A 12803-nucleotide genomic window follows, 5' to 3' on the forward strand; every position below is an offset into this window, starting at 1 on the left:
TCATTCTATGAAAGAGAAGATGCAAGAATATGGGGTCAGTTGAGAATTTTCCTTAGAGATACAGCTTAACTGAAGCCAGTATATCTATAGTACAGAATGTTTCCTGTTTTTCTCCATTCTGAATTCCCCTCAGGGCACACGGTGGGTGGGCAAGTACAGTGGCTCATGGCTTGATCCTCGGCGAACAGGACTGGCAGGCAACATTTTTTCTTTATACTATTATACTTCCCAACTTGCAGTCAGAGGAATGCAGGGACCTGTAAATGTGGAGGTGGAACCAAAAGCCAGTTTTGGCGCCCACCCCGTCGCATTAGCCATCATTTCTCTCTGGGGGGCTTCCTGCATTGCCTAGCAACCTGTCAGGACTCTGGGGGTTCAGATAGCCCAACGCAGGTCCCCACCATCCTCACCCTCTGGAGGGTGGGCAGAAGAAATGCCTCCGCCTGACCTTTACCGGGCCACGGTCCGTTACACGTGGAATCGCCCCAGCGGCCCGCACTACACCAGCGGAGCAGGGGAGGGGCTTCACGGCGCCAATGGGCGGGCAGAAGGGGCGCGCGTGCGCACAGCGGACGGGGAGTGGGGCGGGGCCAGGGCCAGGGAAAAGAGTTCTGAGGACCGGGGCTGTCGAGGCTCACGCCGGGGTGCTTCGCTTTTGCGGAAAGCTGTTTGGCAGCTGGTGGCAGAGAGGGTGAGTGAACCACGGGACAGTCGTGATCTGGCTGCGGCCTGTGAGGCCTGTGACCCGACCTTGGAGGAGGAGATCCGTGGGGCGGGCCTCAGGGGTCCTCAGCAAGGCGCGATCCCGGCGTCCTTCAAGGATCCCGGGGCTTCGGGCTCAGGTTGGGAGACAGGAGCGGCCTGGCTGCGGGTCTCGGACCCGAGCCGCCTCGAGAAGATAGCTGACTAGGAGAAGAGCCTCTTCCCGGGGAGAAGCCGCAGGGGCGATAAGCCTAATGGGCGCGGCCAATCTGCCGTGACCTGCGCGCGCGGGCCTGAGTCTTTGCTCTCCGTCTGCCCCTGGTACTCCGTCTCCCTCCGGGGGAGACAAATAAACAGGTCCTGTTGGGCTGGCGAGCTTGGCCACGTTGTGCCAGGGGAGTGGGGGAGGCGGGGGAACTTTGTATTCCCCTCTTGTATTTTTTGTCTGGTATGGCACCGCCATCCACCTGATTGCACAAGCCGGAAACCTGGGCGTCCTTCTCGTCCGCTGCACCCTTTACCCATCCACATCGAATCCATCGCAAATCTCTGGATACACCCACTTCGTCACACCCAGTCCCTCTGCTCTAGCTGGTTCAGGCCACCATCATCTCTCCCCTGGACTTCCTTGGTAGCTTCCTGACTAGCTCCCTGTATCTCCTTTTTCCTCTGTAGTTTGTTATGTACTGGAAAGCCAGAGTGATGGTTTTAAAACACAAAAAAGTCACCAGACCTACTCACTCTTCCCTTACTGCCTTTCTGTGAATTCCCATTGCTCTTTCAAGCTCTTGGACGGGCTTATGAGACCCCTCATGACCTTTCCTCTTTTTGCTTTAGTCTGTCGCATCTATCTCCACTATACTGTGTTTTCAACCACATTGAACCATTTTTGGTTCTCAGATTGGACATTCTTTTGGGCTTAGGCTAGAAGGCTAAGACTTGTTATGTCATTCCCTCTGCCAGAGGTGTTGTCCTTTAATTGAAGAAATCCTCTTTCATGTATTAATCCAGGTGTGGATTGGGGCTTCTGTGGTATCCTACAGCTGACTTATTTACTCTCTCTTTTCCCACCAGGCTGAAATCTGTGGGACAGGAGCCAGTCTGGGTCACAGTCCTATCCTCAGAACCTGTCAGCACCAGGCTTCTAGTAAAGCGTGTTAATTAAATGTATAAGTGGAGTTCCTGTCATGGCTCAGTGGTTAACGAATCCGACTGGAAACCATGAGGTTGCGGGTTTGATCCCTGGCCTGGCTCAGTGGGTTAAGGATCCGGCGCTGCCATGAGCTGTGGTGTAGGGTCGCATGGGAACCTCCATATGCTGCGGGAGTGGCCCTAGAAAAGGCAAAAAGGCCCCCCCCCCAAAAAAAGATTAAATGTGTAAGTGAAGCATGGCAGCTCCCTGGGTCTCCAAATGAACAAGTAGATCAAGTTATTGAATGTCTGCTTTTTCAGAACCAGTAGTCAGCCCCCAACCCATGTAGAGGTTTCTTTGTCTAGGAACTTGGTTCCTTTCTTGCCTTCAGTCTAGCACCATGGCTGTTTTAAATGGGCAACTGTCAGCCAGAGTTTTTCTTTGGCATTGACTCTGAGCACACGATGTCTGGATGTTGGTGAGTGTGGCTGCTGTGGGTTCGAAGTTTTTCCTGAGGGCCCCAGCATGAGGGAAAAGTTGCTAACAGCTGCTGTGGTTTTCATGGGAGGAAGGCTGGCTCCAAACTCTTCCGTGTGGCCTAACGACACAATGAGAAGGAAGGGTGGGCCAAGCCGAGCCCCTGGTGGGAGGTCTCCAAAGCAAAGTTGCTTTTCTAGCTTGGGTCAGCTCTTCTGTGATAGGGAACAGCATGGCTCCATGCCAGGACCCACTGCCCCAATTCTGATGAAGGCGTGCTATGCCAGGTCAGCTCAGCAGTTTGTGATAAATTCAGTTGGGTAAAGGAGAGGCAGAGAAAATAGCTTCTCAGCCCTCGCAGAGGGAGGAAAAGAGAAAAACAAAAGGAGAATACAATGTGACCGTATGTCAAGGCCAAGTGAGTGCAAGAGACTGCAGACTGAGGTCATTGGAGGTCACAGTTAGTCTTGGCTGGGAGAACCCCGAGATGACATTTGAATTGGGCCTGGAAGGAAGAGGGAGGACAGACAGATGGAAGCAGTGGAACAAAGGCTCTAGGACTGGGAAAGATGGCTGGAGCAGTGAGGGAAGCCCTGTCACTGTCAAGGCACTGTGGGAGCCTGCCACCATCCAAGGTCCAAGCTTCCTCCCAGGCCTGGCGCTTCTCCTCATGAAGGATGTTTCAAAGTGGGGTTGTGTTCCAAAGTCTTCCTTTCAGAAATCTGTCCTCCTTTGGATGTGTCTCCAGCCTAGCCCTTCCAATTTCTCATGGGCCACTGAGCCCAGGAACTCCTGGGGCTCATCTGCCAAGCTCTTTGCTTATGGCCTTGAGCTGAGTTGGAGTGTGGCTGATGCAACTTGTTCTTTGGACGGAAAGGAGTTGCTGATATTTCCTTTTCTGTGTGAACAGTTTAACTTGTTAGGTGGCAGTCAGATTTCTTGTCCTCATTGTAGCACTTGTACAAGGGAGTTTCTCTTCTGTGCTCATAGATTTGGCTTTTGTTGTTTTCTTTTTTTTTCTTTTTTTGTCTTTTTAGGGCCTCACCTGAGGCATACAGAGGTTCCCAGGCTAGGGGTTGAATCAGAGCTGTAGCTGCCAGCCTACACCATGGCCACAGCAACACGGAATCCAAGCTGCATCTTCAACTTAACATCACAGTTCACAGCAACGCCGGATCCTTAACCCACTGAGCGAGGCCAGGGATCAAACCCGCGTCCTCATGGATGCTAGTCGGGTTCATGAAGGGAACTCCTTGTTGTTTTCTAATGCTTAGAAACCTGCAACAGCTAACCAAAGTGGGCTAAGTCCAAAATGGATGGTTCCTGCCCTTTATCCTGCCTCCCTTGAAGAGGGGACCATTTGGACCCAAAGTCACTGTATTCCCAATCACTTGATTGCCTTTTAGTATTGTTTGAATAGAAAATCTCTCCCCATACCCATCTGATATACTAAGCATCCAGCCAAGTAAGTTCTAGGAAATAGTGCCATGGGTCCCATGATCACTCAGCTCTACTGTCAGATAGATGTATCCAAAAACAAGTTTTATCTTCAGTTACATTAACATCAAAACCTGGCCGCATATCTGTGAAGCTGGTAATCCCCTGCCCCTAGCCCCCAAGGACCACAGCACACAGGCTGAGAACCACCAGCCTCTGTGCAGGCACTGTGCCCAGTGCGGGGAATGTGGATCCGGTCCCCACCCTCACTGAGCCCGGTCCAGCAGGGGCACTGAGGGGTTATCAGCATGTTCAAGGTCTCGTGCACAGCTGTTGTCAGCCTTTCCACTTAGGAGCAAGTGGAAAGAATGCCTAAGTTAGGCGTTCCTGTCGTGGCGTAGTGGTTAACGAATCCGACTAGGAACCATGAGGTTGCGGGTTCGGTCCCTGGCCTCGCTCAGTGGGTTAAGGATCCAGCGTTGCCGTGAGCTGTGGTGTAGGTTGCAGATGCGGCTCGATCCCACGTTGCTGTGGCTCTGGTGTAGGCCAGTGGCTACAGCTCTGATTAGACCCCTAGCCTGGGAACCTCCATATGCTGTGGGAGCAGCCCTAGAAAAAGGCAAAAAAAAGACAAAAAAAAAAAAAAAAAAAAGAATGCCTAAATTAGATTGGAATTGAAGACGGCTTGCTGAAGAGAGAGCTCCAAGGCCGATGAATCAGAAAGGCCTGGGAGGAACTGGCTTCCCGCTCTGGTCCGTCTGGTCCCAGAACTCTACAGTATGTGGTCAGAACATGTTGTTCTGCTCTGGTTGGGGCAATCTCTGCAGAGAGTAACTTGAGACCTTGTTTTCTCTACCAGGTACAGTGTCAGTGGCCTCATCATTGTCTGGACACTTTTTTTTTTCTTGTTATAGTCTCACCTGTGGCACATCAAAGTTCCCCAGCTAGGGGTTGAATCAGACCTATAGCTGCCAGTCTACACCACAGCCACAGCCACACCAGATCCAAGCTGCATCTATGACTTATACCATGACGCACAGCAACACCGGATCCTTAACCCACTGAGTGAGGCCAGGGATCAAACCCACATCCTCATGGATGCTGTGTCAGGTTCTTCACTCGCTGAGCCACAACAGGAACTCCCAGGGTCTGGACACTTTTATTTGGTCAAGGTGGGACCTAGTTTCCGGCTGTTCCAGACTGACTTTTTATAGATGAAATTAACTGGAACCCCCCTTTTTATTTTATCCGTAGAGTATTGGAACAAAATTGTGGGATGAATTGCATTAAAAACATATTTGTAAAGAAAAAATATGCGTATAGTAGAAATTTTAGAAGCAATAAAAGGAGAAGGAAAATCAAAATTACTCCTAATCTCATAATTTAGAAAATAACTTTTTTTTTTTTTTTTTGTCTTTTTGACATTTCTTGGGCCACTCCCGTGGCATATGGAGGTTCCCAGGCTAGGGGTCTAATCAGATCTGTAGCCGCCGGCCTACACCAGAGCCACAGCAACGCGGGATCTGAGCCACATCTGCAACCTATACCACAGCTCACGGCAACGCGGATCCTTAACCCACTGAGCGAGGCCAGGGAATCGAACCTGCAACCTCATGGTTCCTAGTCAGATTCATTAACCACTGAGCCACGACAGGAACTCCAGAAAATAATCTTTATTCATAGTTTTTAGTCATTGTTCTGTGTGTGAGAAATATACATAGTTTTTTTTGATTTTTACAAAAATGAATTATTTACAGACTTTTGTGGCCTGCTTTTTTTTTTTTTTAATAGCTTTTTAGGGCCATACCTGCAGCATATGGAAGTTCCCAGGCTAGGGGTTGAATAGGAGCTACAGCTGCCTGCCTACACTACAGCCACAGCAATGCCAGATCCGAGCCACGTCCGCAACCTGCACCACGGCTCATGGCAATGCCGGATTCCCGACCCCTGAGTGATGCCAAGGATTGAACCTGCATCCTCTTGGATACTAGACAGATTCGTATTCGCTGAGCCATTTTCGCTGAGCCACAACGGGAACTCCCTGTGCCTGCTCTTTTTTGCTTGGTATATGTTGAACATCTTTTTCTGTTTTGAAGCATGACAGATCGCACTGTGATGTCCCCATTCAGCTGAATGACATCCCAGTGCCATCGCCTCCTTTGGGAGGATACTGCTGATACCCACCAAAGTGGGTTTGGGAAATTTTCCTGAACATTGTGGGGATGGCCTTCTTGCAGGGTCCTACCCTATGGAGCCTTTTGGGGTGGGCGGCTGGGGTTATAACACTCCCACTGCCCAGCCCCAGGTACAGAGTGGAGATGGTGGCAGCTTCGGAGCTGAGCTCTTCGTGGTGTGTGGGAGGGTCTGACCAGTACCTCATGTTGTCTCTTTGCTGCTCCAAGTTTTGTGGTTGCACTTGGCCCCTTAGAATTTGCGGGCCCCTGTTATCCAGGGAGATGAATGTGTGAGTCGGGTGTTTTCTTTGTGTGGCCTGGAGGTCTCCTGGCTGTTCTTTCTTTTCCTTTTTGAGTCTGGTCTGTGAGCCCCTGGAAGGACCAGGACTTGTCTAACAGCGGTTAGTTAGTGAAGGTCTGCCCGCGGCTTTGTGGAGATGCGGAGGGGAACGAAGCGCTTCTGTCCTCGGGGAGCCTGCTGTGCAGCTGACTGTCCTGTGGTGTGGACCACAGTTCCAAGTCTCGCCAGATCCCAGCGGTACTTGATGGAACCGAATTCCTCTGGAGGTTTCCTCTCCAGTGCTCTTTCACGGTGGTTCGGTTAATTGCTTCCATCGCAGCCCCAGGTGTGGACGAGGCAGGGAGGGGTTAATGCCCTCTTTTCGGCCTCCACTGCCGCCCTCACTGCCACAGGCCTCCATCTGGCCCACCTCGCCGCTCCTTCAGCCGCGCTCTCTGGTCTCACTCCATTAAATACCTTCCCCACTGCTGTGAAATGCACCATTCTGAAACCCAGCTCTGATCTCATCCTGAGTTCACAAATCCTCAGTGGCTCCCACTTACCCTCAGGAACCTTCAGCCTCCTTGCTTAGTGCACAAAGCCACCCCCAGCATGGCCTGGCCGCTTGGCAGCCTGTTGTCCTGTCGTGTCTACTTCATACCTGTTAAGCAGCAGCCCAACTAAGCCACGTGGAGTTTCTTTCCCACGTGTCGGTACCTGCCCTGTCGCTTGAACCTGCCCTCAGTCCTGCAGAGCCTGCACGCCTGCTCTGCGCCCCTGGGTCCTGGCCCTGCTGAAGCATCATCGGGTCTGTTAACCTTCTCGGGTTTTCCCTCCCTCACCTAAAAGGCATTGCATCCTCTGAACTCTCAGAGGGTTTGATCTTGAGTACACCTCACTCTCTGCCTTTATTAGTGCTCTCAGTAGGATATATTTCTCTCTCACCAGACTGTAAGCTACCTGTGAGCAGGAATACCCTTCAAGTCCTTGGAAGGTCTCACGGACTTGCTCAGCATTCTCAAGGTGCTTCAAGAGATGCCATGGATCCTCCCACCCATTTGAGTGATGGGGCCCCAGACTGCCCAAGGTCATCCTGCAGTCTGGTGGCAGAGCTGGCCTGGGCCTCATCCTCCTCTTCCCAACCTTGCTCCTTCACCAGGGTTCCCAGGAGCGCACTGGGTCGGCTTGAAAGGACCTCAGCTCTGGTGTTACTGCCTTCATCTTCTATGTTCCCTGCCTCCCAGGTACTGGTGACCATGAGATCTCTGTGGCTGCTCTTCCTGTGGGGCCTGCTCTGGACCTTTTGTGCCTCGGGGGCCAGGGCCAAGGAGCCCGGTGCCAGCTTCTCGCATCCCGGCAGCGTGGGCCTGGATAAGAACACAGTGCACGACCAAGAGTACGTATTCAGCCAGGGCTATGGTCCAGGGGCCTCCCTGTCTGCAGCTGCAGCCAGCTGTAAAGGCTCCCTCACTCAGTCCACTTTCCTTCCACTATTTGTGCGACCCCTTGACATTTTCCATGGATGAGATTTATTCTTTATAGCCCCCTGTGAGTCAGGTATTCTTTCTTCATCATCCTATCACAGATGGAGGGTTTTGAGGCCCCAAAGGAATACATGATTTGCCTGAATTGATTCTGTCTCTTTCACTATGGGCAGGCAGACAGACACATACATATACACACTTACAAACACCCAAACATACACACACATTGGTAGTGGCAGAGTCCAGAATAGAGCTAAGGTTTCTTACTTCTGACAGGACTTTTTAACTTTTTATTGGCACTTTCAAACATTGACTCATACCTTGCCACTTTTGCCCCAGGCTAGTTAGCCTCACACATTATATTCTGTTATTCTTAAATTGCTTTAAGAAAAAAAAAGAGGAGTTCCCGTTCTGGTGCAGTGGTTAACGAATCCGACTGGGAACCATGAGGTTGCAGGTTCGGTCCCTGCCCTTGCTCAGCGGGTTAAGGATCCGGCGTTGCCGTGAGCTGTGGTGTAGTTTGCAGACACGGCTCGGATCTCACGTTGCTGTGGCTCTGGTGTAGGCTGGCAGCTACAGCTCTGGTTAGACCCCCAGCCTGGGAACCTCCATATGCCACGGGAGTGGCCCTAGAAAAGGCAAAAAGACCAAAAAAAAAAAAAAAAAAAAAAAAAAAAAAGGAAAGCTCCCCCAAATGTTATAATAGTATTCTAATAATATAAAGGAAAAAATACCCACAGTCTTGCCGGTATAACAGATGAACCGGTTGATCCCCCGCCCTGCTTCTTTCATGGCTTTGCCTATGTCTGTCATCCTTGAATGTGGTCTGCCACTGTTTCTGTTTATTTTTCTGGGATGGCAGAATTTTAAGATCTTGCACTTTTCAGAGCCCTTAAGATTTTGGTGCAATCCCGCTGTCACTGCCAAGTGATCTGAGTTTCACTATTGGTTTTTAGGCATATCATGGAGCATCTAGAAGGTGTCATCAACAAACCAGAGGCGGAGATGTCCCCACAAGAACTGCAGCTCCATTACTTCAAAATGCATGATTATGACGGCAATAATTTGCTCGATGGCCTGGAACTCTCCACAGCCATCACTCATGTCCATAAGGAGGTAGGTCAGGCAGTGGCTCACTGAGCGGCATCTCGGAAGGGCCTCTCTTTGGTAACTCAGCCCCCGATCGTGATGGCCTCTCCTGTCCTTGTACCACGCTATGCTGCTTCTCCTTTGTCTGCTCACCCTCTCTTCTGCCTCCTTTCCTGTTCAGTGGTCCTTCTCACAAAGCGTGACTAGCTGAGGCAGAAGCCCCCGAGCCTTGTATTTTCAGCAAGTGCCACGGGCATTTCTGCTGCACACCCGTGTCTCAGAACCAGCACCTAAAAGATACCACACTCCGGAGTTCCCGTTGTGGCTCAGTGGTTAATGAATCTGACTAGGAACCATGAGGTTGCGGGTTCAGTCCCTGGCCTTGCTCAGTGGGTTAAGGATCCGGCATTGCCATGAGCTGTGGTGTAGGTTGCAGATGTGGCTCGGATCTGGTGTTGCTGTGGCTGTGGTGTAGGCCAGCGGCTACAGCTCCGATTAGACCCTTAGCCTGGGAACCTCCGTATGCCATGGGAGTGGCCCCAGAAAAGTAAAAAAGACAAAAAAAAAAAAAAAAAAAAAGACCGCACTCAAAACACAGGGGAGAAATGATAGCATTTGGGAAGAATGGCGACCAAGAGATGGAGGGACTTGGTGATAACGGAGGGTTTGGGTGATACTGTACAGGGCTCAGAGTTTCCGAAGCACTCTCTGGCGGGTTAGAGATCTCATTCAATCATTGCAGTGGCCTGGGAGCAGGAAGGGGCAGGTCTTGTTATTACCCCCAGTTGGAGAGGTGAGGAAACTGAAATTCAAATCTTAGTTCTCCAGGTCTGATGTCTCTCCCACTCCCACCCCTGTAATCTCTAGAGAGAAGGGGAGAGGCAGAGTTGGGGAGGGGCGTGGGCCTGCACTGGCTGCCTGCTGAGCTGGGCTACGTTTGCTTTGGAAGCAGTGGGGAGCATGGGGAGCACCTGTGGCTTGGCATAGGCGACAGGCATGAGCAGGGCCAGTGTCGCTGGGGAGGCGGACTGACAGAGGTGAGGAGAGACTGATATCAGGGAAAGGGGCTGGGGTCAGCAGCCCTGGCAGGCCAGGATGGCGGTGGTGACAGGGAAGCAAATGGGGGATGTGGGAGAGGGGGCTCAGGAAGAATGAGCCAAGGACATGAACAGCATTAGCTCAGCGCTGGGCACCGTGAGCTCTGCTGCACCTGCTTGGGGAGCAGAAGCGCCTTCACCTCAGCGATCATGGGGTCTGCTGGTCAGCAGTGCTTTCTTCCTCTTGTTCTGACCCCGAGATGTTGTCTAGTGTGGACTCTTTCCACTTTAGCAGAGCTGACCCTCGGGAGGGTTGTGGCTGTGAGCTTATCTTGAGGATGGGTTTGTGGGTCCTGGAATCTGTGAAGCTCAGAATTCTGTGTAAGCCAGACCCAGCCTTCTACAACGAACAGCTCTGACTTTTGTAAAGAGAAAAGGAGGAAAAGTAATTTTTAAAACAAAAAGCGGAGTTCCTGTCATAGCGCAGCAGAAACGAATCTGACTAGGAACCATGAGGTTGCAGGTTCGATCCCTGGCCTCACTCAGTGGGTTAAGGATCTGGCGTTGCAGTGAGCTGGGGTGTAGGTCACAGATGCGGCTCAGATCCCACGTTGCTGTGGCTGTGGTGCAGGCTGGCAGCTGTAGCTCCGATTGGACCCCTAGCCTGGGAACCTCCATATGCCACAAGTGCAGCCTGAAAAAGCCAAAAAAAAAAAAAAAAAAAAAAAAGATTAAACCAAAAGCAAGCCCCTACTTTGAGTGCATCATCCTTTTAACTGGCAAATGTAATTTCTAAATCAGATTATTGTGAGTTGACTCTGGATCTGATGTGTGATTTGTGGATTCCTAGAAGTACTCCATTCGAAGGGGTTTATGGACATTTTATTTTGGACCTTAACCAAGCACTTCCAATCAAAGATGTGGCTCATCATTATCTAATTTGTATCTTATAGGAAGGGAATGAGCAGGCACCAATGAGTGAAGATGAACTGATCAACCTAATAGATGGTGTCTTGAGAGATGATGACAAGAACAACGACGGATACATCGACTATGCCGAGTTCGCAAAATCACTGCAATAGGCATAATGTGGCGATCTCCTAGTCTGATGCAAATGTGACCCGTTATAATGTGATCACACACTTTCGATAATGCAAGATAACTCCTTTCGAAAATACTGCAGTAGCAGTATTTGTAAAAACCTGTAGCAGTTTGTTACACTGGTGTGAGAAAGAGAATTCAAGAGAAATTAAAGAGCGGAGAAATGGGACACACTGTAGTCCCCAAGTACTGTTAAATCTCTCACTGGACAAGGGCTTGATTATGAAGAATTCTTTTAAGAAAATTGGATGAGGGGAGCTGAGCACTCAGGAATGTGACTGAATAATACTGCCAGGATCTTGGTTTTAATGCAGGCTGTCTGAAAACAGGACCAGGTCTGCTAACTGGACATACTTTTCAGTAACAATGAAGGGACGGAATGAATGCCAAGTGTTTCCCCTAGTGGGTCATGTCTCTTCAGGGAAAGGTGGTGAGTGTTCTGTGAAGTGCCTCTGGCCTAGATGCTTCCTTGTTCTGGCCAAGGAAGTATTTATTAAGCTATTTCCAAGCCACAGCATCAGAAGAATGTCAAAGACTGGGTTCAGTCAGCCACCGAGTCTGAGATTCTGTATCTCCTGGCACTTTGGAAACAGTACACCACTGACCGACGTGAGTCACTTTTTTAGTTTTTCACTCTTTTATAGAACTACTGCCACATCCTGACACCTTCTTGTGTCTTCTTCAGCCTAGGAGAGACTTCAAATCTAAAAGCATTCTCTACTTCTAACCATTAGCAAATGTTTTAGCTTTTGAAGGATTTGTCTTTAACTCTTGTTTCTAGGGTTTTTGTTTTTGCAGTTTAGAAAGTCTTAGGAATGTAAGGACTTTATCCTTTCTGCTTGATACAGCAGGGGCGCCCTACTAGCTGGTCCAGCTTAAGTGATAGGTGAAAAGATGCTTCACCAAGCATGGTGATTAACCTGATACAAGTTACATTTAGAAGGCATGTTGGGGAGTTCCCATCGTGGCTGAGCAGAAACAAATCTGACTAGTACCTATGAGGATGCCGGGTCCATCCCTGACCTTGCTCAGTGGGGTAAGGATCCGGCATTGCGTGAGCTGTCGTATAGGTCATAGACACGGCTCGGATCCTGCTTTGCTGTGGCTCTGGTGTAGGCCAGTGACTGCAGCTCCGATTAGACCCCCAGCCTGGGAACCTCCAAATGCCGCAGGTGCGGCCCAAAAAGAAACAAAAACAAAGACAAGAAGGAATGTTTTTAAATTACCTCTTCTAGTCTAGATACATTAATTCTTTCAGATCAGGACAGATTAGCAGTGTGAATCTCAATAATTGCAAATGAGAAGCAGCAGTGAATTACAGATGTATTTATGGGATGTGATGGACATGTCTGTGATGGGAAACCTGAAATAATAGCTGAATGGGAAAAAAACGGCATACAGTTTGCTGTAAGATATATAGAGACTTATTTTCTGTATTAAAGTATTCTTATAAGAAAAATAAGTATTTGTAAAAATGGTTTCCTGTGTCAAGTATTTGTGCAATCAGAGCTGAATTGTAAACTATTCTTATAATATCTAGTTATTTTGAAAGATTTATATAATGAATTCTGGATATATGACCAATAAAAGTGATGAAAGTTGATTTTGTCCACATAGGCTGCTTCTCCTACCCCTGCCTTGCCTTAATACAGATGTTTACATGTCCTTCTCCATTCCAGGTAGCTGGGACCCCTCATCCATGTGCTGGGACCTCCCTGGTGCCACCCTGTTCCTTTCTGCAGGGCTAGATTCCCAGGATTTACAGTCATCACTTTCCCCCTTTAGGCATTTTTTTCCTCTGAATGAAATCACTTTTTGGACCTTCTTTCTCTAGCCAAGTTCAGATTATAATGGCATTCTCTAGCTTAGAAAAATAGAGTGTTTTCTCCT

At 49.5% G+C, this 12803-nt stretch overlaps 1 protein-coding gene across 2 annotated transcripts; it reads left to right on the forward strand.

Annotated features, from left to right (window-relative positions):
* Positions 419-12516, forward strand: MCFD2 (multiple coagulation factor deficiency 2). 2 transcript variants are annotated; one of them, XM_021087556.1, is made up of 4 exons: positions 419-691; positions 7447-7598; positions 8643-8802; positions 10766-12516. In XM_021087556.1, exons 1-4 carry the CDS (start codon positions 434-436, stop codon positions 10892-10894), a joined length of 699 nt encoding a protein of 232 aa, XP_020943215.1. In that variant the 5' UTR covers positions 419-433; the 3' UTR covers positions 10895-12516. The 2 variants fall into 2 exon arrangements, with proteins under 2 accessions (XP_020943215.1, XP_020943216.1); XM_021087557.1 differs by lacking the exon at positions 419-691 and adding an exon at positions 7203-7225.

This window comes from Sus scrofa, chromosome 3, assembly GCF_000003025.6.
Source record: "Sus scrofa isolate TJ Tabasco breed Duroc chromosome 3, Sscrofa11.1, whole genome shotgun sequence".
In the NCBI taxonomy this organism is placed as follows: domain Eukaryota; kingdom Metazoa; phylum Chordata; class Mammalia; order Artiodactyla; family Suidae; genus Sus; species Sus scrofa.

Coding starts and splice junctions, on each gene's coding strand:
- MCFD2 (XM_021087556.1), top strand. CDS start 434: ATGCCTCCGCCTGACCTTTACCGGGCCACGGTCCGTTACACGTGGAAT. Junction 7,599..8,642: donor AACACAGTGCACGACCAAGA/GTACGTATTCAG, acceptor ATTGGTTTTTAG/GCATATCATGGAGCATCTAG. Junction 8,803..10,765: donor TCACTCATGTCCATAAGGAG/GTAGGTCAGGCA, acceptor TGTATCTTATAG/GAAGGGAATGAGCAGGCACC.